A 21365-nucleotide genomic window follows, 5' to 3' on the forward strand; every position below is an offset into this window, starting at 1 on the left:
ATCAAGAAACTGTCCCTAACCCTTACTGCTGTTCGGTAGGTGAATAACTAGTTTGAAGGCCACACATAAAGGTGACCAAGGAGTCAGTGGTGTCAGCCTGGAGATTGTGTAGTAATATTGAATGATTATTCAGCAAATATTTGCCTATTACTAGCTCAGTGCAAGGTACTCTGCCAGGTGTTATGAGGTATACAAAAAGTGGTAGGGCAGAACTAATCGCCAAATTTTCAGTATGAGCATTTACTCCTCAAAAATCAGCAAACACTGTAGATCTGGGGTTGATTTATTGTTTTGTTAGTTGTTTAGACAAGAAAGCAATGGATAAAGTGTTAATAATTCAGATTAAACTTAAAAGTGTGCCATGTGTACTTTTTTTTCCTTGAAGAGATGGTTGTTAAATATTTCTCAGTACTCGCCTGGAATCAAACATATGGAACACACGGCCTCCTTCCTCTGTCTTCTAGATGCTTACAATCAAATATTGGAGGTTTTTACACCCCCCCCCCCCATATTACAGGGTGGTATGTGATTAGAGTAAGTGCCATATGGCTGTGGAGGATAAATCTATTCTAGCTGCCATAAACAGTTTTTATGGAAGAGGAACAATTTTGGTAAATGGGTAGGCTTCAAGTCTTTCCACATTCCAGCCCATCTTCTACATAGCCACCAAAGTGATTTTCCTAAAGTCAAGGTTACCGTTCTACTTAGTAAATGCTAGTCATCTGTTCTCCCTCCTAATCCATTCTCATACCCCTGCCATTAGATTGTGGGCTCCATGAGAGGAGGGACTATTTTTTGCCTGCTTTTGTATCCTCACTATTTAGCATAGTACCTGGTACATAGTAAGTATACTATTAATAATAACAGTAATAAATGCTTATTGACTGTTTACTTATTGTTGACTTTTTACCTCTAATATCAACTGTATATTCTTGTAATTTAAAGCTGTTAACAACCTGAAATTCTGGAATTTTTCCTACTTTCCAGTCTGCTTACACATTATTCTACTTTATGGCTTGTTCAATGTCTTTTTCTGAGAAATAGGTAAATACTCTTCTGTTTCTTGTTCTGTTAATATAAGTATTTTATATTTTGTACATATTTATCCATTTCACATAAGTAATCAGTTTTGTTGGCATATAATTAGGCAAAATAGGTTTTAATAATTTCATTTGTTTCATTTCCATTTGTTGTGAATTTTCCTTTTACATTTTTGACATTGGTGATTTTATTTTGTCTTTCTTTTAATCAGATTACCTAATGCTTTATCTAATTTAGTATTTTTAAAAAATAGCTCTTAGTTTTACTTATTTCAGGTTTTTTTTTTGCTTTTAATTTGTTGTATCCTTTCTTTGACATTCAGAATTCCTATTTTTGTGTTAGAGATTTTTGATTTATTGCTTTTCTAGGTTTTTAAGTTTTGTGCTCTGACTTTACCTTCTTTAAATTCCTTTTTCCTCTCTACCTGTAGCTTCCTGTTTCTTTTTTGAGTCTAATATATTTGTTTGTTTGTTTGTTTGTTTTTTTGGTAAGGTAATTGGGATTAAGTGACATGCCCAGGGTCAGACAGCTAGCAAGTATCATGTGTCTGAGGCCAGATTTGAACTCAGGTCCTCCTGACTCCAGGGCCAGTGCTCTATCCACTGTACCACCTAGCTGCCTCCAAGTCTAATGTATTTCTTTTTTTTTTAATTTTTTTAATTTTTAAAAAATTTTTTGGTAATTTTTTTTTGTTTTCAACATTTATTTCCACAAGATTTTGAGTTCCAAATTTTCACCCCATCTTGCCCCTCCCCCCACCCCAAGATGGCATGCATTCTGAATACCCCTTCCCCTAGTCTGCCTTCCTTTCTATCTCTCCACCCCCTTCTCTTATCCCCTTCCCCTTCAATTTTCCTGTAGGGCAGGATGGATTTCTGTACCCCATTTCCTGTATTTCTTATTTCCCAGTTGCATGTGAAAACATTTTTTAAAACTTTAGGTTCCAAATTTTCTCTCTTCCTCCCTCCCCACCCACCCTCATTGATAAGGCAAGCAACTAAATATAGGTTATATATGTGCAGTTACGCAAAACACTTCCATAGTAGACATGCTGTGAAAAACTAACTCTATTTCCCTTAATCCTGTCCCACCCCCCCCATTTATTCTATTCTTTCTTTTGACCTTGACCCTCCTCAGAATTACTTGCTTCTGATTACCCCCTTTCCCAATCTTCCCTCCTCTCTATCATCCCCCTACTCTCTTGTCCCCTTCCCCCCCCCCATTTTCCTGTAGGGTAAGACAGATTTCCATACCAAATTGAGTGTGTATGTTATTCCCTCCTTAAGTCAAATTCTATGAGAATAAGATTCACTCATTCCCTCTCACCTTCCCCGGTTTCCCCTCCACTGTAAAAGCCTTTTTTTTTTTCTGTTTTTTTTTTTTTTTGTGAGATAATTTACCCCGTTCTACCTCTCCCTTTCTCCTTCTCCTAGTATAATCCTCTCTCACCCCTTAATTTTATTCTGCAGATATGACCCCTTCATTTTCAACTCACCCTGTGCCCTCTATCTATCTATCTATCTGTCTGTCTGTCTATCTATATCTATATGTACACACATATAATTTTTTCCCCTCCAACTACCCTAGTACTGACAAAGGTCTCATGAGTTACAAATATCATCTTTCCATGCAGGAATGTAAATAGTTCACCCATAATAAGTTTCTTATGACTTTCTCTTTCCTGTTTACCTCTTCATGTTCTACTTGAGTCTTGTATTTGAAAGTCAAATTTTCTATTCAGCTGTGGTCTTTTCATCAAGAATGCTTGAAAGTCCTGTATTTCACTGAACAACCATTTTTTCCCCTGAAGGATTATACTCAGTTTTGCTGGGTAGGTGATTCTTGGTTGTAATCCTATCTCCTTTGCCCTCCGGAATATTATATTCCATGCCCTGCAGTCCCTTAACGTAGAAGCTGCTAAATCTTGTGTTATCCTGATTGTGTTTCCACAATATTTGAATTGTTTCTTTCTGGCTGCTTGTAATATTTTCTCCTTGACCTAGGAACTCTGGAATTTGGCTACAATATTCCTAGTAGTTTTCCTTTGGGGATCTCTTTCAGGAGGTGATTGGTGGATTCTTTCAATTTCTATTTTGCCTTCTGGTTCTAAAATATCAATCCTTGATGATTTCTTGAAAGATGATATCTAGGCTCTTTTTTTGATCATGGCTTTCAGATAGTCCAATAATTTTTAAATTCTCTCTCCTGGATCTATTTTCCAAGTCAGTTGTTTTTCCAATGAGATATTTCATATTGTTTTCTAATTTTTCATTCTTTTGGATTTGTTTTACAGTTCTTGATTTCTCATAAAGTCACTAGCTTCCAATTGCTCTATTCTAATATTTTTAAGGAAGTACTTTCTTCAGTAAGCTTTTGGACTTCCTTTTTCATTTGGCCAGTTTTGCTTTTTAGGGCATTCTTCTCCTCATTGGCTTTTTGAACTTCTTTTGCCATTTGGGTTAGGCTATTTTTTAAGGTGTTATTTTCTTCAGTATTTTTTTGGGTCTCCTTTAGCAAGCTGTTGACTTGTTTTTCATGATTTTCTTGCAGTACTCTCAGTTTTTCCTCTACTTTTCTTACTTGCTTCTCAAAATCCCTTTTGAGCTCTTCCAAGGCCTGGGACTGATTAATATTCTTCTTGGAGGCTTTGTATTTAGGAGCTTTGGCTTTGTTGTCTTCTTCTAGTTGTATGTTTTGATCTTCTTTGTCACCAAAGTAAGATAATATAGTCTGACTCTTTTTTGTGCTGCTTACTCATGATCCCAGCCAATTACTTGAGTTTTAAACTCTTTGTTAAGGTAGAAGTCTGTTTCCAACGTGGAGAATATACTGTCCCAAGCTTTGGGGGTTTGTACAGCTGTTTTCAGAGATACTTCTAGGGACCTGAAAATTTTCACTTCATCCAAGGTGCTATGATAAGGGGCAAGGTGTTTTCTCTCCACCGCCACAACAAGCTTCACCACACCAGCATTCCTCCTCGCCCCAGTATCCCCCCTCAGAACTGTGACCCAGATACAAGCACAGGTAAAGCAAGAGATTCCTGCCTCAGCTCTGGCAAAGAGATCCCTGCACTTCCTCTCTGATCAGCTACTTGATTCCCCTTCAGTCTGTGGGCTGGAAGCTCAGGAAAAAGCCGCGGCCCTGGACCGCGCTGGAGATATGTGGCTGAGACCTAGCTCCTTCTCTCATCTCAGTCACAGACTTTTCCCACTGACCTTCTAAGTTGTCTTTGGTGTTCGTGAGTTGAGAAGTCTGGAAACCACCACAGCTGCCGGCGATTCAGCCCTCTGAGGCCTGCTCCAGGGTTGCTGCGGCATGCGCGCCCATGCCAAATTGGGCTCCTCTCCCTGCCCAGCACCATATACCTTTCCCATCAACCATCCAGGCTGTCTTTGGCTGGAAATTTGTATCACTGTGTCTTTTTGTGGGTTGTGCTGCTTTAGAATTTGTTTAGAGCCATTTTTTATAGGTATTTGGAGAGGTTTGGGGGAGAATTCAAACAAGTCACTGCTTTCCCTCTGCCATCTTGGCTCCGCCCCCCAAGTCTAATGTGTTTCTATATTCACCTCTTTATGTGTGTTATGTTCAACTCTTCCCTTGTTCAGTATAGATGAGAGTGAGGTTTATGTGATACTTGTTCCTCTTGCCCTTTTCATGTTTGTATATTTTTTTCTCTCAAATCACCCAGTTGTGAGAAACAGTAAGTTCTACCATTTTCTCCCTTATTTCTTTTGTGGTATTTTCTTTCCCCCCTCTTTTCTTTCTATAAGACTATCAGAACAGGACAAGACCACTCCTGTGCCCTCTGTTTTGACTCTTAACTTTAACTTAACTCTTTAACTCCCTTTTTGACTCTTAGGGTTTTGAAGGGACACTTACTTATCCTCGTTTTGGAATATAAGGACTTAATCGTCATTCAGCGTCTTTAAATTATGCAAATGTTTTTACTTTTTTATGTTTCTCATGGCTCTTGTCTTAACATTTCAAAATTTCTCCTCAGCTTGGGTCTTTTCATCTGGAATACTTGAAAGTTCTTTATTCTGTTAAAGGTCCACCCTCCCTACTCCACCCCTTAGTTCCCCCCATGATTGTACTCGGTTTTCAGGGCAAATTATTCTTGGTTGTATGCCTTTATCTTTTGCTTTTTGGAAAAGCAAGATTTTCAGGGGCAACTAGGTGGAGCAGTGGATAGAGCACTGGCCCTGGAGTTGAGGACCTGAGTTCAAATCTAGCCTCACTAGTTGTGTGACATTGAGCAAGTCACTTAACCCTGATTACCTAGTCATTAAAAAAAAAAAGATTTTCTCTTGTTAGTATTTGTTAGTGCCAAGTTGTTGTGTGATCTTGTACTTTTTCTTTTTGACTGCTTGCAGTACTTTTTCTTTGACCTGGAACCTTAGATTTTGGCTATACTATTCCTGGGAGCTTTTATTTTGAGTTTTGTTCAGGTGGTGACTGGTGACTTCTTTCTCTTTTCACTTTGTTTGCTGATTCTTATGGATCTGGCTAGTTTTTATTAAAGATTTCTTGAAATATGGTATACAGAATTTTTGTTTGGTCATGGTTTTCGTGGAATATATTGATTCTTAAAATATCTCTACTTGATCTTTTCCCCAGATTATTTTTGACAGTAGATACCTTATCTTACATTTTGTTCTGTTTTTTAGTCTTTGAATTCTATTTGCTCTATTATGACTCTCAAGGAGTTTGTGGGTGATATTTCCACTGTTGCTTTGGTGTTTGTGAGTTGAGAAGTCTGGAAACCACCACAGCTGCCGGCGATTCAGCCCTCTGAGGCCTGCTCCAGGGTCCCTGTGGCCTGCGCACCCATGCCGAACTGGGCTCCTCTCCCCACCCAGCACCATATACCTTTCCCATCAACCATCCAGGCTGTCTTTGGCTGGAAATTTGTTTCACTGTGTCTTTTTGTGGGTTGTGCTGCTTTAGAATTTGTTTAGAGCCATTTTTAAAGATTTTTTTTTTTTTGGGAAAATTTTGTTGTTTGCCCAGCTCTAATCTTTTTGTCACTTCTCCTGTTCTGTATGGTTTCTCAAAGATTACTGACAGTGATTCTGTCATAATATCTGTGAGTTCAGACTCCTGGGATGCAATTTGACAGGAAGAGCCTGGGGGATTGGACTAAAAGTTGCTAATTTCTCTATTGCCATCTCCTCAAATACTTTGGACTTAAATTCTGTCATAATTGTTCATTCTTCATTTCCCAGTTTTCTCTAGCAATGAGAAATAGAATTAGGCAAAAGTGAAATTAGAATATTAAGTAGTTCTGCTTTTTGTCATATGCTAACATTCAGTTCAGCAAACATTCCATTCTAGCTAAAAAATGTTTTGTGCTATCTTTAGCATTTTCCCATTTTAGATACAACGAAACTAAGGCTCAGAGAGAGAATAAGTATCTTGCCTAGGCTCACACAATTAGATTGGGGCAGAGATGGAACTCTAGAACTTCAACCCAGGTTTTTCATTCCAAAGTCCAACATTCTTTCTGTTACACTGTGTTCTTTAGATGATGAATACTTTACCCCCTTAAAATAATCCAAGATGGATGTAATAATGTGAATGTCAAGGTTTAGGATATAGTTGGTGACTAGGAAGGAAGTATAATCCACATGCCTATTATTATTTAAAATGAGAGCCCAAGTACAAAAAGCAAAAGAAGAGCAAGTATGTGGAAAGGGGAGAGCACTGGGGCAAAGGATGAAATAGAGATTTAAGTAAAGTACTTTATTATACCTTTAGAAATAAGAGCTAATGACTAGCATTTTATATAGTATTTTAATGTTTGCAAAGCACTTTACTATTTTCTTATTTTATCCTCACAACCCTGGGGGTTAGGTTTTATTATCCCTATTTTATAGCTTGAGGAAACTGAGATGTAGGGACTTGTTATGAGTCTTATAGCTAGTAAGTGTCTGAGGTCATATTTCAACTTATCTTCCTGACCACAGGTCCAGTGCTCTGTCTGCTGTACTACCTAGCTGCCTAATGACTTTTTATCCTGTACTTCAAATAAATATGAAAAATAGATAATAAAAGAAAAATAGAAATAGATTCTGTCACTGAAATAGACAAATAGATAATAAAAGAAAATTTAGAACTTCAGGGAAACTTTTTATACGCTCTTTAATCATTTATTTTGTTCTCATTGTGTGTGTGTGTGTGTGTGTGTGTGTGTGTGTGTGTGTGTGTAACACTAGGATGCCAGACATTCAGCCGAAGGTGAAATATATACTAAGCTCAATCAAAAAATTGATGAATTTATTCAGCTTGCTGACTATGACTGGACAATGTCTGAGCCAGATGGAAGAGCCAGTGGATATTTAATGGATCTTATTAATTTCTTACGAAGCACCTTTCAAGTGTTTACTCATTTGCCTGTAAGTATGAAAATTTAAAAATGACTTGTTTTTATTAAAGTCAAGCTCTCTGTAATATGCCATTAGGAGATGATTTTTAATGAGGGAGTTGAATAGAAATTAATTTGGTTTAAAATAACTTTGCTAGTTTATTTCTAGCTTCTTTCTATTACCTAATTAAGATTTATGAAAATATTGAAATTCTAGATATTAAAAAAACTTGGCATTTACAGCATAATACTAAATTAAATATGCATATTGCTAAAAAGTTAAAACAAATGGCTTTTCTTGCCAGAAAGGCAAACAGAAAGTTGGGTTATATTATAAATAAATGACTTAAAAACAAAACAGAAGATATTCTCCTTCAGTACAAAATATGGTGTGATTTGTATGGTTGGCAAGACATAATACTCTGGAAAAGATCCAAAGGGGGCAGCTAAAGTGAGCAGGAGTCTTTTATTTGAGCATAGATTAAAAAGAATAGACTCTCCAGTCTAGAAAGATAATGACTAAGAAAGAATCTTATTTGAATGTATGGCGATCATAAGGGATATAAATATGGTGAGCTTGAATTTGTTACCCAAAGACTAGAACTAATTTCAGAGTTTACAAAAAGTAATTTTAGAATAAAAAGAACTACTTTAAAGAATGGTCAATAAATTTATTGAACTTCTTATTCCAAGAGAGTATATTAACAGGAAATATAAATAATAGATTTACATTCATATTTTTCCTCAATACCATTTTAAAAGAGGAAATATGATTTTTTTTCTTTTCCATCAAAAGACTGCTTTGTAAGTACCACCCACCATAGGAGCTTTGATAGAGACTTGGTCAGTTAAGGACATTTTAAATTTGAAGGCTTTTTGCTAAAAGTGGAGAAAGAGTCCCTAAAGAGAGCTAACAAGGGTTAACTGCTCTGACCAAGGCATTAGCAGCTCTTTAAGGGAAGATATTATGCTACTTACTAAAGTATGTGGTTATATTGTCTCTTGTCACTGTGAATTCACTCTTCTCCCACCTGGGAACATTTTACCTATGTAACTCTCCTTCTACACACACACACACACACACACACACACACACACGCTTTAATGTCAAGATTTTTACTGAAAAGGAGAGTTAAAGATTATGTATGTTAATAAACTAGTTTTAAGAAAGCTTTAAATAAATGCACGAATATATCAATAACGATATTAAGAGAAGTTATGAATGTTTGTGATAAATCTCAACCTTTTCCTATTGGTATCTGGTAGGGCACTTGTGCTGTCTCAGAGAACATCCCTTAGTGACACTGTCAGAGACAGAAACGTGGACCAAATAGACCATTGTTCTGACATAATATTGCACTTCTTGTGATCTTAGGTAAATTTTCATGTATCATAGTTTTTTTTTAAAATCATCTAATGCATATTTATCCCTTGTAAAATAAAACTAGTTTATACTGATATCATAGCAAGTGTTCATTGAACAGCAGTTGCCATCATTATCCGAACGAAAACATCATCAGCCTACTTTCAAGTTTACCAATTATTTTTAGTTATTGAAGATCTCTTTCATGTATGCTTCTTCTTTGCCAAGGCTTTACATGGATGGTTGTTTTCATTTGGTATGCTCTAAATTAAAAATTGTATTCTAACCACTGTTCTCTAACTGTAACTCCTCAAATGGACTCCAGATTAGGAGGGACTAATATAAAATTATTTCATGAAAAGAGATAGTTAACATTTTGCCTTTGTGTGTGTGAAAGGAACTGTCATGGTGTAGTGTAATTGTATACCCTTACACTGATTTGACTACTAATTACAAAGTATTAAGTATTGTCTTAAGCTGTTCTACAGTTATTTCCCATCACTGCTTATGTTTCCCTTTTCATCATTTAAGTATAGGCTTTCGTATTCATTTTTATAAGTAGTATACTTCCTATTAAAAATTGTAATGCTTTTAATTAGTAACAGTGAAAGCTTTTTCTTTCTTTTTTTGGCTTATAAACAGTTCTGTACATTTGGTGATATGCTCATCTGTAGATTTGTCTTCTTATGAAGAATCATTAATTGAGGTGGTATAGTGACTTTGAAATAGAATTTGATATGTTACAGAGATTAATAATCAAAAACACAAGTGTTCTAAGTATATGTGGTTCTCCAATTTTTTTTCCATTCTATCTGTAAAATTTTATGTAATTCTGTTGGCTTGATCATTTAGAGATGAGTAACTCTCTGCAAAAGAAATAGTATATATTTTGAAAAATGTAGATTAAATGTTTCAATTGCAGGGTGTGTCCAGATTAGGTAGAAGTAATAGTAATGATAAGAATAAAAAGAACAATTAGAGGAAGAGGAGGAGGAGGAAGAGGGAGAAGAGGAGGAGAAGGAAGAAGAAGAAAAGAAGAAGAGGAAGAAGAAGAAGAAAGAAGAAGGAAGAAAGGGCAAGGGGAAGAAGACCACCAGTACTACTACTACCACCAATGTCAGGGAGACAGTTTAAACCCATTATGGTTTTGGCTAGCCTTAAATACTTTATTATCCCTCCTAAATAAAATATTATCATCTTTACTAAGTAGATCTAAGTGTAACTTCAAAATTAAAGACCAAGGTGAACCAACAAACATCTTATTAATCATTTGATATAAATCAATTATATCAAAGTAGAAGGCTTTACCAAAACACATTAAACAATTACTTCATATTATGGAAGTTTTCTCCAGTTATATAAAAATATTTGTATTTTGTGAGCATAAAATTCTTTTTTTATTGTGCAATTATGTATACCATTTCCATATTAGTCTTTTTGTACAAGAAGACATGAATAGAAGAAAAAATGAAAGAAAGTGAAAAATAGCATGCTTCAGTCTGTATTCAAACAATGACAGTCTGTATTCAAACAATGAAAGTTCTTTCTCTGGAGGCAGATAGTATGCTTCATCATTAGTCCTTTGGGATTGTCTTGAATCATTGTATATATCATAAAATTTTTAATTAATTTATTTTTAGTTTTTAACATTCACTTCCATAAGATTTTGAGTTCTAAATTTTCTCCCCTTTACTCCCTCCTTCCCGAGACAGTTTGATATAGGCTCTACATATATAATCATATTAAACATATTTTCACATTTGTCTTGTTGTAAAGAATAATAAGAACCAATGGGAGGAACCACAAAGAAGAAGAAACAAAAAAAAAAAAAGAGAGCAAATAGAATGCTTTGATCTGCGTTCAGACTCTATAATTGTTTTTTTTTCCCTGAATGTGGATAGCATTTTCCATCATGAGTCTTTTGGAGTTGTCTTAGATCCTTGCATTGCTGAGAAGAGCTAAGTCTATCAAAGTTAGTCATCACACAGTGTGGCTGTTACTGTGTACAATGTTCTCCTGGTTGTTCTCACTCAGCATCAGTTCATGTAAGTCTTTCTTTCTTATGGAACAATAGTATTCCATTACATTCATATACCACAGTTTGTTAAGCCATTCCCCAACTGATGGGCATCCCCTCAATTTCCAATTCTTGGCCACTACAGAAAGAGCTGCTATAAATATTTTTGTACGTGTGGGTCCTTTTCACATTTTTATGATCTTTTTGGGATACAAATCTAGAAGTGGTACTATAGCATAAAATTCTTAACATGCACTAGTGAAAGCTAGAAGTTGAAAGCTTTGAGCTTAAATCACAAAGTCACATTGAACCAGTGGATGAAAGCATTACCTCCAGATATCTTGGGCTTTTTCAAGTGGGGCACAACAAACAAAAATTTTTCAAAGAATAGGCTGGAATTGAATATGTTTAGAGGCTTACTGGCATCCTGAAATCAATACAAATGTGAAGAGCATGTTTAAAGCTTGGCCTTAATGTACACTTTCAGAATTGTAAAGTGAGCCATAACAGATTTGGAAGGTATTTGGAGAAAAACACATGTGATATGAAACATAGTGCCTACTAGAAGTCAACTATAGAAAGACTAACAGTTCTTCATGAAAGAGGAGGAAAGAATTGATAGATGTGCTTAGTGCACATTATAGATAGGTCAAAAACTTATGAAATCCTCCTGGAATAAGCAGTCATCCTTTCATTAAACAGTAGTAAAGGATAGTAACAGGCACATATCATTGGATTTATTGAATATAACTGAAAGTGCTTTACTTCTGGATGGATCCTACAGAATGGTTTAGATTAAAGAATGCAATCGAAAGGCCCTCCATGGGTGACCATGGGTTCATCTTCATGAACTTAGGCACTAATTTGTTGAACAGAAAAGCATCGAACAATAAATGCCTTGTTCATATGAATTTATTTGTGGAAACATGTATTTATGATAATTCAAGGACAGCTTATTCTAATCAGAAATGACAGATGTATTATTATTAAAGAGCCTGGACTTTATGATCAATGGAGATTATAAAGGAATGAATGAAAAAGCATTTACTAAATGCTTACAATGTACAAAGCATGGTGCTAAATGCTAGGGATACAAATAAATAAAACAATCTCTGCTCTTAATGAGCTCACATTCTACTAGGGGAGATAAAACATACATGAGGTTTAAGCTGAAAGATAGGCCCAGTGTGCAATGGCAAAACAGTAATGCATCTTCTTTAATGTCATTTCCATTGCTAAAACGTCCATTTCTGATTTTGAAAAATTAATGTTAAATTCATTTCACCAGAGTGGTGAAGAAAACTTTCTTTTCTGGGTTTACAGTATCTGTAGATGCTGAGGAAGGGAGCTACAGCACTTATAGAGGCATCTATAAGGAAATGGTAGATACGTGCAACATATCATTGCATACTTCAAAAATTTAGCATCTATCAAATGCTTGGGAAGATGTGACCTGCTAGCTAGAATTATGCATCCGAAGCTTGCTATTCTTCATGGACTGGCAGATGACTAATCCCTTTACCCAGAGCAGTTGTGATAAATAACACCCCTTCCTGCCCTTAGAGTTATTTCATTGGTGTGTGGAAGCTTGTAAGATGGGTAGCATTGCAAATAGGGACCTTGTAAACTCATGGAAAACTCAACAAATAAACTCTACTTGAGCTAGAATATTATGGCAGACTCTACTCTTGCACACAATTACCTGGGTATAATACTGATCCATAAAAACTAAAGAACAATGTTTTAATAGGTATCACCATTTTCAAATACTCACATTTTCCAAACTATTTGAAGTGAAAACCTTAAAAAATATAGAGACCTAGCAGAGGAAATAAAATTCACAAAGAAACAATATGAAGTGCATACCATCCCTCTTTTCCTGTCTACTACTTGTATTGGATGAAGAATGTGTTCAGTGAACCTACAGAGAGGATAAACTTACATTCAAATAGTTTTATTCATTTACAGAAAGTAGTTACTTTATTTATTTGTGCAGTAGTCTATAAAACATCAAATGTGAAAGAATAATAAGATAATTTATTCTGGGAACCATTTCCATTGAAAAGGATAAAAAGAACAAGATGATGGTGGCTGTAGTGACGATGATGAAGGTAACACTAAAAAAATAGCAAAGGAGTCTGCCAGCTTCTTCTCTGATGTAAAACTGATTCTATGTTTCTTACCAGAAGACATCACATGTTTATTACCAAATCATGTGAGTACCAATGACCCCTCCAAATATAGGCTATTTGAATACTCATATATTTTAATAGAAATCATTCAAGCTTGTATTTCTCTTATGAATACACACACACACACACACACACTCATTAGAAAAAAAAATAGTGACTGAGAAGTAAGAGGCCGTACCAAAAAAATCTCAGGGATGACAAGAACCACTCATTATGGATTTGGCAATTATTGAACTAGGCACCTGAAAATTTTGAAACATTTTTTTATCACTTTTATTGATTATTGCAAAATTTTTGACTCAGTTCCATAATCATCGCGTAGTCATGAATTGTAAATATATAAAACAGCTCCATGCATAATGAAGATGCTAAAGTATTTGATGATCATATTTAAAGCACACCACCAATACAATAATGTCAAGAACAATTGATATAAAATATGACATCTCCAGGGAAAGGTTAATCCTGGTTTGTTCTGCCTAGCCTAAAGTCATTATGATTACCCCTGAACAGAATTGAGTATGGCTTTCAAGTCAAAAAGGGAGTCATACAGAAACATATTTATCACTTGAGTACATGGATGATATAAAATTAAATGGCTTGATTGAAAAACATTAAACAGCTACTTCATCTGGTAGAAACTTTCTTCAATTGTATCATAATGTCTTTTGGACTTAGTAAGTGTAAAATTATTAATGTCTACCAAGGAATAGAGAATGAAGGCTTTGAACCTGAATCTGGAGGTCAATTTAAACCAATTGATGAAAGTGATACTTAAATATATCTTCCTCTTCTCTGGACAAGATACACGGAGCATGAAACTGTCATGGACAAAACTGAGGTTGTGTATCTGAAGAGACTGACTTAAAATAATGAAATGAGATGGTAATCTCATTGCTTTATTAGTTTCTCCTAACAACGCAGACCATAACCCACGCCTGCATATGATATGCACCTCTTGTCTATTCCCTCTGACAAGTTTGCGACAGGAGATTCACCCAATATGCCAGAGACTTCCTATCAGTGGACCACTCTAGTTATCTACCTGTCATGCCTCATTCTTGCCAAGTGACAGCTCATGTTTTTCTTCTATTAGACACTTCCTTGATGATGTCTTTTACTCTTGCGTTTCAGCGTTCCTTGTTGGTTATATGTTGCAGCCTGATCATACCCATGTGTCTATTCATTATCTTTTGTTCGATAACTCATTTTTGGTTTATCAGAAACTGTTTTGTTCTTTTATTTCCCATGATAGCTGACATTTATGTATACATCCAGATCCCCATTAGTGCAAATAATGAATTCCCTACTAAGTGGTTACATGATTTAAATCCAAACTATTTGAAATTATAATTATATGTAAAATATGATATTTGGTTCAAGTATAGTAGAAATATGCAGTGAAAATTTTTATTTAATCTAAGGATAAGAAAAATACATTTCTGATTCAATAGAGTATTTTTAGAAAGCAAAATTTATGAAATAAAAAGATTTTTTAAAAACTACTCCATATTGTACCTAAAGATAAGCCTACACTGATATGATGTAAATGTCATTATTGTTATTTAAAATATTTTAGTAGCATAGTTTGAACTCTTTTTTCTTTAAATCTTCATAATGGTAGTTAAGAGAGATTCCTCCATCTCTCAGCTAACTTGGCGTACTCACATTCTCACACACTGAGCCAAGTTTAGTTGGATAACCTCTGGCATTATCTAAAATCAGTAATGCTTTAAACACAATTTTATTATCCTCACAATATTTTTCAGCAGTCAGGCTAAAATAATTTGAAGACTAGTCTTTGAAAACAGTTTTCATCTCCTATGCTTTCTCATTTACCAAAGAACTGGAAATGATCAATACCTATAGCCTTCCAGAGTACAACTATTTCAAGTCTGATTAAATAAACAATGGTTTTAATTTGGAATCCCCTTCATTGCTTCCCAAAAAAATGTTAGGTAATCCTTAGACAATTTATATCCAGATTAAGTTTTTTTTTTCTAGAAGACATCCTTTTCCAGAATAATCTTGTTTAACATTAAAAATTTTGTTGATCAGTATATCTACCTTCTTTGATTATTTTCTTCAAAACATCAAGATATTTGGTTACTGTGCCCTTATCTGCATGAGCCACCATTCTGGTAATTTTAGCATTATACAATTGAACTTGATTTTTAAAACTATCGAACCAGTGTTTGCCATAAAAGTTTCTTCACTGTCCCCTTCATTTCTATTTTCTTTTACTGCCTTAAATGAATTTGAAGATTTTGTCTGTATGGCTGCTTTGCTAAGAGGAATGTGTTTTTTATTTCATTCTTCAATCCATAATACTTCTGTTCCTTGTAGATATTTGTTAAATACAAAAGGCTGAAACTGTGCCTTTTTCTTTTATTTTGTCTTAATGTTTTATAATCTGTGTTATAGATTAAGGCATTCTAACATCTTGTCTATTTTAGAGTTACTGTGATCATGTTCTTACTATTTAATTATATCAAATTTTTGTTCTAATGTAATAACAAACCCACCTAAAGTATTTTTCATTTTGTACATTTTATCAAGGGCTCTTTAAAAAAGAAGAGCACATTTGTTGGTAATATGGTATGCAGCAGCACATCACTTATACATGTGTCTGTAGACAAGTGCAGACTGAGATGTTGGGTTAATAATAATAGTTATAATAATAACAATGGTAACTAACATTTATATAATACTTACTATGTGCCAGGCACTGTGCTAAGCTCTTTACAATTATTATCTCATTTGATCCTCACAACAACCCTGGTAGCTAGGTGCTGTTATTATCCTTATTTTACAGATGGGGAAACTGAAACAATTGGAGGTTAAGTGACTTGCCCAGGGTCTTATAGCTAGTAAGTGATTGTCTGAGGCTGGATTTGAACTCAGGTTTTCCTGACTTAAGGCCCAGAGCTCTATCCACTGTACCATTCAGTTGCCTGGGATATGTTAAAACCCTTAACTTGCTTGCACGTGCTACATTAATGAATTTTGGCTTGTGTTAAATGCAACCTGATATTTTATAATTTATAATCAAATTTCACATCTTTTGAACTTACATTAATCATGACCTAATTTTACCCCAATTTTTGGAAAGGACTTTACACACTTTATCATATGTTGTCTTCATAACAACCTTGTGAAATCACACTATAGGTGTTATTTTGTTGTTCATCCTTCATAATCAAAGAAGATCAATAACGTCACTTATGTTGGAGTCAAGGTACAGTGTGTCTGACTGTGGCTGATCAGCCCAGTATGAGCTCAGAAGGCTCTATCACAGGTTGGAGACAAATAGTTTGTCTAAACATTTGGAATGAAGATATCTCTAGATTTGTACATCTCGTGTTTCCTTTGTGCTATTTCAATTCTGCTTTGCTCATAGAGCACAGCACCTTCTTTGATGTGAGCATGCCATGCTGGGTGGTTTTGTGCCATTGTCTTCCATATCTCACAATCAATACTAAAATCCTTCAGAGAGACCTTGGGAATGTCCTCGTACTGCTTCTTCTGGCCTCCATATGAGTGCTTACCTTTTACGAGTTCTCTATAAAATAGTCTTTTAGTTAAACATACTGGCATTCAGGCTACGTGACCATCCCATTGGAGTTGTGCTTTCTGCAGTAGAGTTTGAATGCTTGAGAAAGTTCAGCTTGAGAAAGGACCTCAGTGTCCAGTACCTTACTTTGCCAGGTAATCTTCAGAATCTTCTAAGACAATTCAAATGCAAATAGTTCAGTTTTCTGGTATAGTGATGATAGGCTGTTAGGTTTCATAGGCATACAGCAAATAAGTCAGCACAGTGGCTCTGAGATCTTCAGTTTGGTATACAGCATAATACCTCTTCTCTCCCACACTTTCCTTTGGCACCTATCAAATGCTGAGCTACCTCTGGCAATGTGTGTGCCAATCTCATTATCTATGTCTGCATCCCTGAAAGGTATGCAACCAAGGTAAGTTAACTTATCCACAGCACTCAGAATTTCTCCATTTTCTGTATCTGATGGTTTCATGTATGGATGGCACAGTACTGGCTGGTAGAGAACCTCTGTTTCCTCAGAATTGATTTTCAGGCCAAAATTAGCACAAGCAGTAGAGAATTGATCCATAGACTTTGGCGTCTCAGCCTCAGAGGCTGCAGTGAGTGCACAATCTTCTGTGAGTTGCACATCAACTCTCCCTCCACTTTATTCTTGTCTTGTAGCCTTCTCAAGTTAAATAGTTTACCATCAGTTCAGTAGCTGACCTTGATGCCATTTTCATCCTTGTTGAAGGTGTCTAACAACATCAAGGAAACCATCATGCTGAAAAGCATGACAGCAAGCATACAGTCCTGCTTTGCTCCACTGGTGACTGGGACAGTGTGAGAATAGCATCCTTTATTCATAACCTGTGCGAGCATGCCATCATGAAACTAGTGTACAATACTGTGTTATTCTGCCTAGAGAGCTTAAGTAACTTTATGCAGGTCCTACAGCCAGTAATATCCATGGCAGCATTTGAATCTGAATCTTTCCTGACTTTTGGGTACAGCATTCTTTCTACTGCATCATATTGTCAAGAGACCTCAGTTGAAAACATAAATATACTCCTAAGACTAGAACATGTTCCTTCTGTTGCTACTTTGAAAGAACTCAGAAGTAAAAACATTGACAAGTTGGTTTTGATTATTACATACAATAAGAATTTATAGAATAATTTTGTTCTCATTTTAAATTATATTTTAATTTTAGAAAAAATTAGTTTTTATGTCAGTTTCATTTTACAAACATGTTCCCCTCCCCACAAATACATCTTTTGTAACAAAGAATAAAAAATGAAGGATGGGGGGAAAGGAGTTTAGAAAAATTAACCATCTGAGTCCATTGGTGTTCAAACCCATAGTCACCAATATAATAAGTATACTTGTGTCAGCATCTCCAACCGAGTCTTTTAGGGTTTTAGTATCTCTTTGGAGAGGCCTTCCTAATTCTCTGTCTGCTTGTCTTTCCTTCTCTTATTTTTGTTTGGTGCATCTGGTGTGGTTTATTCCAGTTACCCCAGGATGTTTCTCGGACACTTCCAAAAGGAAGGCGGAGTCAGGGGCTCCCAGTTCACAATCCTATGGCTCACAGGAAGAGGGACAACTCCTTATTACACAAAGGTCAAATAAGAAGCAGTTATGCCTTTAAGGAGCTTATAAATTTGAAAGGAAAGCAAAACATGTAGATGGACAACTATGCAAACCCTCTATGAGTGACTCATTTCTAGCTTTATTTGAAATTAATCATAAATAGACTCCTAGTTATTCTCTGATCTAGTCCTGCCCTTTTCTACATCTATACATTCATATGGCGCACCCCCCCATATTTAGAGTGAATTTCCACATTTTTGCTTATTTTTTGTAACAAAACATTGCACAGATTAGAATATCACAAATTTTTGTATTTTCATTTTTGTAAAATGACTTATTGGAGACAACTGTATGAGTACATAAAGATTAGAAAGACAAGATATTCTGCTGATATCAGGGTAATAATGGTCAGTCAGTAATTTACGGTATTAAGTAACTTCTGCAAAAAAAAACCCCAACTACATGTGATGCCTTTATTATATTTAATAAACATCATGTCTTATAGTATTCATCTGAATAAAAAAGACTAAAATTATTCATTATGATTACATATATAAAAGTCTATGTTCAAATAAGAAACAATTTATTTAGCAACATTCACCAGAGTACCTACTCCTATAAGGTTTGAATCTCTGTAAGGTTCAAATTAAAGAATGTATGTGAAAGGCTTTGCAAATTTTGAAGAGCTATGTAAACATCAGTTCTTATAGTTATGTATTACAAGGCACAGTGTTTGACACTGGGGATACCAGGATATAAAATTATATAACCTTTGCCCTCAAGGAACCTAAAGTTTACTAAGGGGATAACACATGTACACAAATAAGTATAATGCAAAATAGGATGTCATAGGGATGAAGAAGATCTAGAAAAAGTACTCTCAGAAACCATAAGGGAAAAAAGATCATCATCATCATGGGTGAGGGAGTAGTCAGGGAAGCATTCATGGAGGAGGCAGTATCTGAGCTGATCTTTGAGGAATTTCAACTGGTAGAGATGTGAAGAAAGCACCTTCTAAGTATGACAGATGACCTGCATACATTCATACAGAGACAGGGGAATCTAGGACAAAACAGAAAACAATTTGGCTGGGACACAGTCCATAAAGGGGAGTAAAAACAAAGAAGGTCTCAGTAGCTATGCATATATTTCATATTTTCATAATTAATTTGCTTTAGGTTTGCACAAATCTAAAAAAATTTAAACATTTAATGGTTGAAATATTTTTAAAAGCCTGTTAGATAATATCTTTTTTTAAAACAACTGCATTATATTTGATGGCTAAATAAGTAAATAAATAAGTAAATGTTACATCCAGATTTTTATGGTATTCTTTCATTACCTTGATACCCTTTACCTTGGTTGCTTTTGTTACTCCTTTGGATTGTTATTTATTTCCTTAAGGAAAATAGAATTTAACAATTAAATACAAAATAATTTTTACAATCTTTTTGGTTGAGTTTTGTATCTATAATTGCAGAATGCTTTGACAATGTGAAGTTATTGCAATTCACCAATAACTTTGACTTGATTTTTTTATGATTGAGAAGATCATTAAAAATTCTCTTAGTTTCATGTATGTGTATGTGTTCAACTTCAACAGTGTGTAAGTATTTATGTATATTCATGCTGTTATCTATTTTATCATAAGGACAGACAGAAAATCATAGCATTTCATTTATGTTCCTTTAGTCAATAAGCAGCCGGTGCTACATGTATCTCTCTTACACCTTTTGTTTAAATTTCATTCATTAATAATTACACAAAGACCACCAGATGGGAGATACCTACAAAGGAGTATTACATAATTAAGTTAAAAGGAGAACTTTTGTTAATTTTTTTCTCAGTACTTAAAAGAAAGGCAGTAAAATTTTCTGTTATTTGTGAATGGAATAGGCATTTTATTTCTCTGCTGGAAGGAACTATATCAGGGCTCTCTCTGTTTTTTGTGCCCATTCAGCAGACATTTAAATACCTCTTGGGAATTCAGATATTTCAGTAGCCATTTTTAAGGGTGATTGTTGATGACTAAGAAGAAAAACAAAATAAGGAGGTTTTATTTTCTGAGTAATTTTTGTGTATACAAACATTCATATATAAACCTTTAAAAGAAAAGTAATAGATAAGTTTACCTTGTAAATTAACTTTTATTTCCAGAAGTATATTTAAAATATCCTTTAAAATTATAGCAAGACACAAGACTAGTATACTTCTTTACGTTTTGCTACTATGAATACTGCTGCTGCTATTTTCAAATATATTTTGCTTTTTGATTTGATTGCTTTGCTGATTTCCTTCTCAGAATAACAACAATGACCATGCAGCCATGTCGGTAAGTAGATAAAAGCCAAAGAAAGCATGTATACTGAAAAACTATGAACTGCCTACAGGCTTATTCTTCTCTGCTTAATTGTTAAAAGAAATTTTAGTCTTCTTGGTAACTTGTTTGATATCATATTTGTGGTTTTGTGGAGAACTCAAGTTTGAGGATAGTATTATTTTCACTCATTGGCATAGCATAGTTTCTAAGGCTTGCTGAGGCAGGTTATGATTAAAATTATTTTGCAAACAAAGTCCCTCAGAAGCAACCATAAAAACTCTGAGATTTGAGATTTAGTGTCATGTGTAGGGCTGTGAACAATTAGGTACCCTCCTCAGGGAAACCCTGAGCTTGAAGCATATACAACAGCGTGTGTCTACTGAATAAAAGAAGTTTTCAGGCTTGTCTTTGAATCTTATCATAAGGTATTTTTACCTATAACTCTATTCCAGCAATCCCAAGAAGGGACCTCTGGAAATGTCCCAGGGGTAGTGACAAACTACCTATAGGGGTTTCAGGTTCCTAAATGCCTACTTATTTCACTCATAGGAGGAGAGGGTCTCATGGAATCACTGTGTGATTTGGAGGTCTTCCAATTCCAACTTTGTGCCATGATGCTGAGGTTTGCCAGCAATGTGGCACTACTGGCATTCTAGCTCTATACTATGGGGAAAAGAGCCACACAATGGAACCATTCTCCATAGCACCTTCATCAGACTAAATGTGTACATAAGAGAATGAAGTTAAATAGTGAAAAGTGCCTTAGAATAAAATAACATTGAATTATATATAAAATGACTGTTGAATTATATTCCCAGATGTTATTTGGAACCACTTTAATGTGTTGAGACATACCCTTAAAATAGATTAATTTTTAGATTCTTTTGTGGCCCAGTTATTTCCAGATTACAGAGCTTTTGGATAAACTGTTTAGTGATTA

General features: G+C 35.0%; 1 protein-coding gene across 4 annotated transcripts in view; it reads left to right on the plus strand.

Moving 5' to 3' along the window:
- The window catches only part of EXOC6 (exocyst complex component 6), a 207342-nt gene that overhangs the window by 119811 nt on the left and 66166 nt on the right, over window positions 1–21365 (plus strand). For all 4 annotated transcript variants that reach the window (XM_027839891.1, XM_027839886.1, XM_027839889.1 and 1 more), the window contains exon 18: window positions 7257–7436. In XM_027839891.1, the coding sequence (XP_027695692.1) occupies window positions 7257–7436 (180 nt within the window). The remainder of the gene's footprint in view (window positions 1–7256; window positions 7437–21365) is intronic.

This window comes from Vombatus ursinus, unplaced genomic scaffold (genome assembly GCF_900497805.2).
Source record: "Vombatus ursinus unplaced genomic scaffold, bare-nosed wombat genome assembly UNPS02014833.1, whole genome shotgun sequence".
Lineage (NCBI taxonomy): Eukaryota > Metazoa > Chordata > Mammalia > Diprotodontia > Vombatidae > Vombatus > Vombatus ursinus.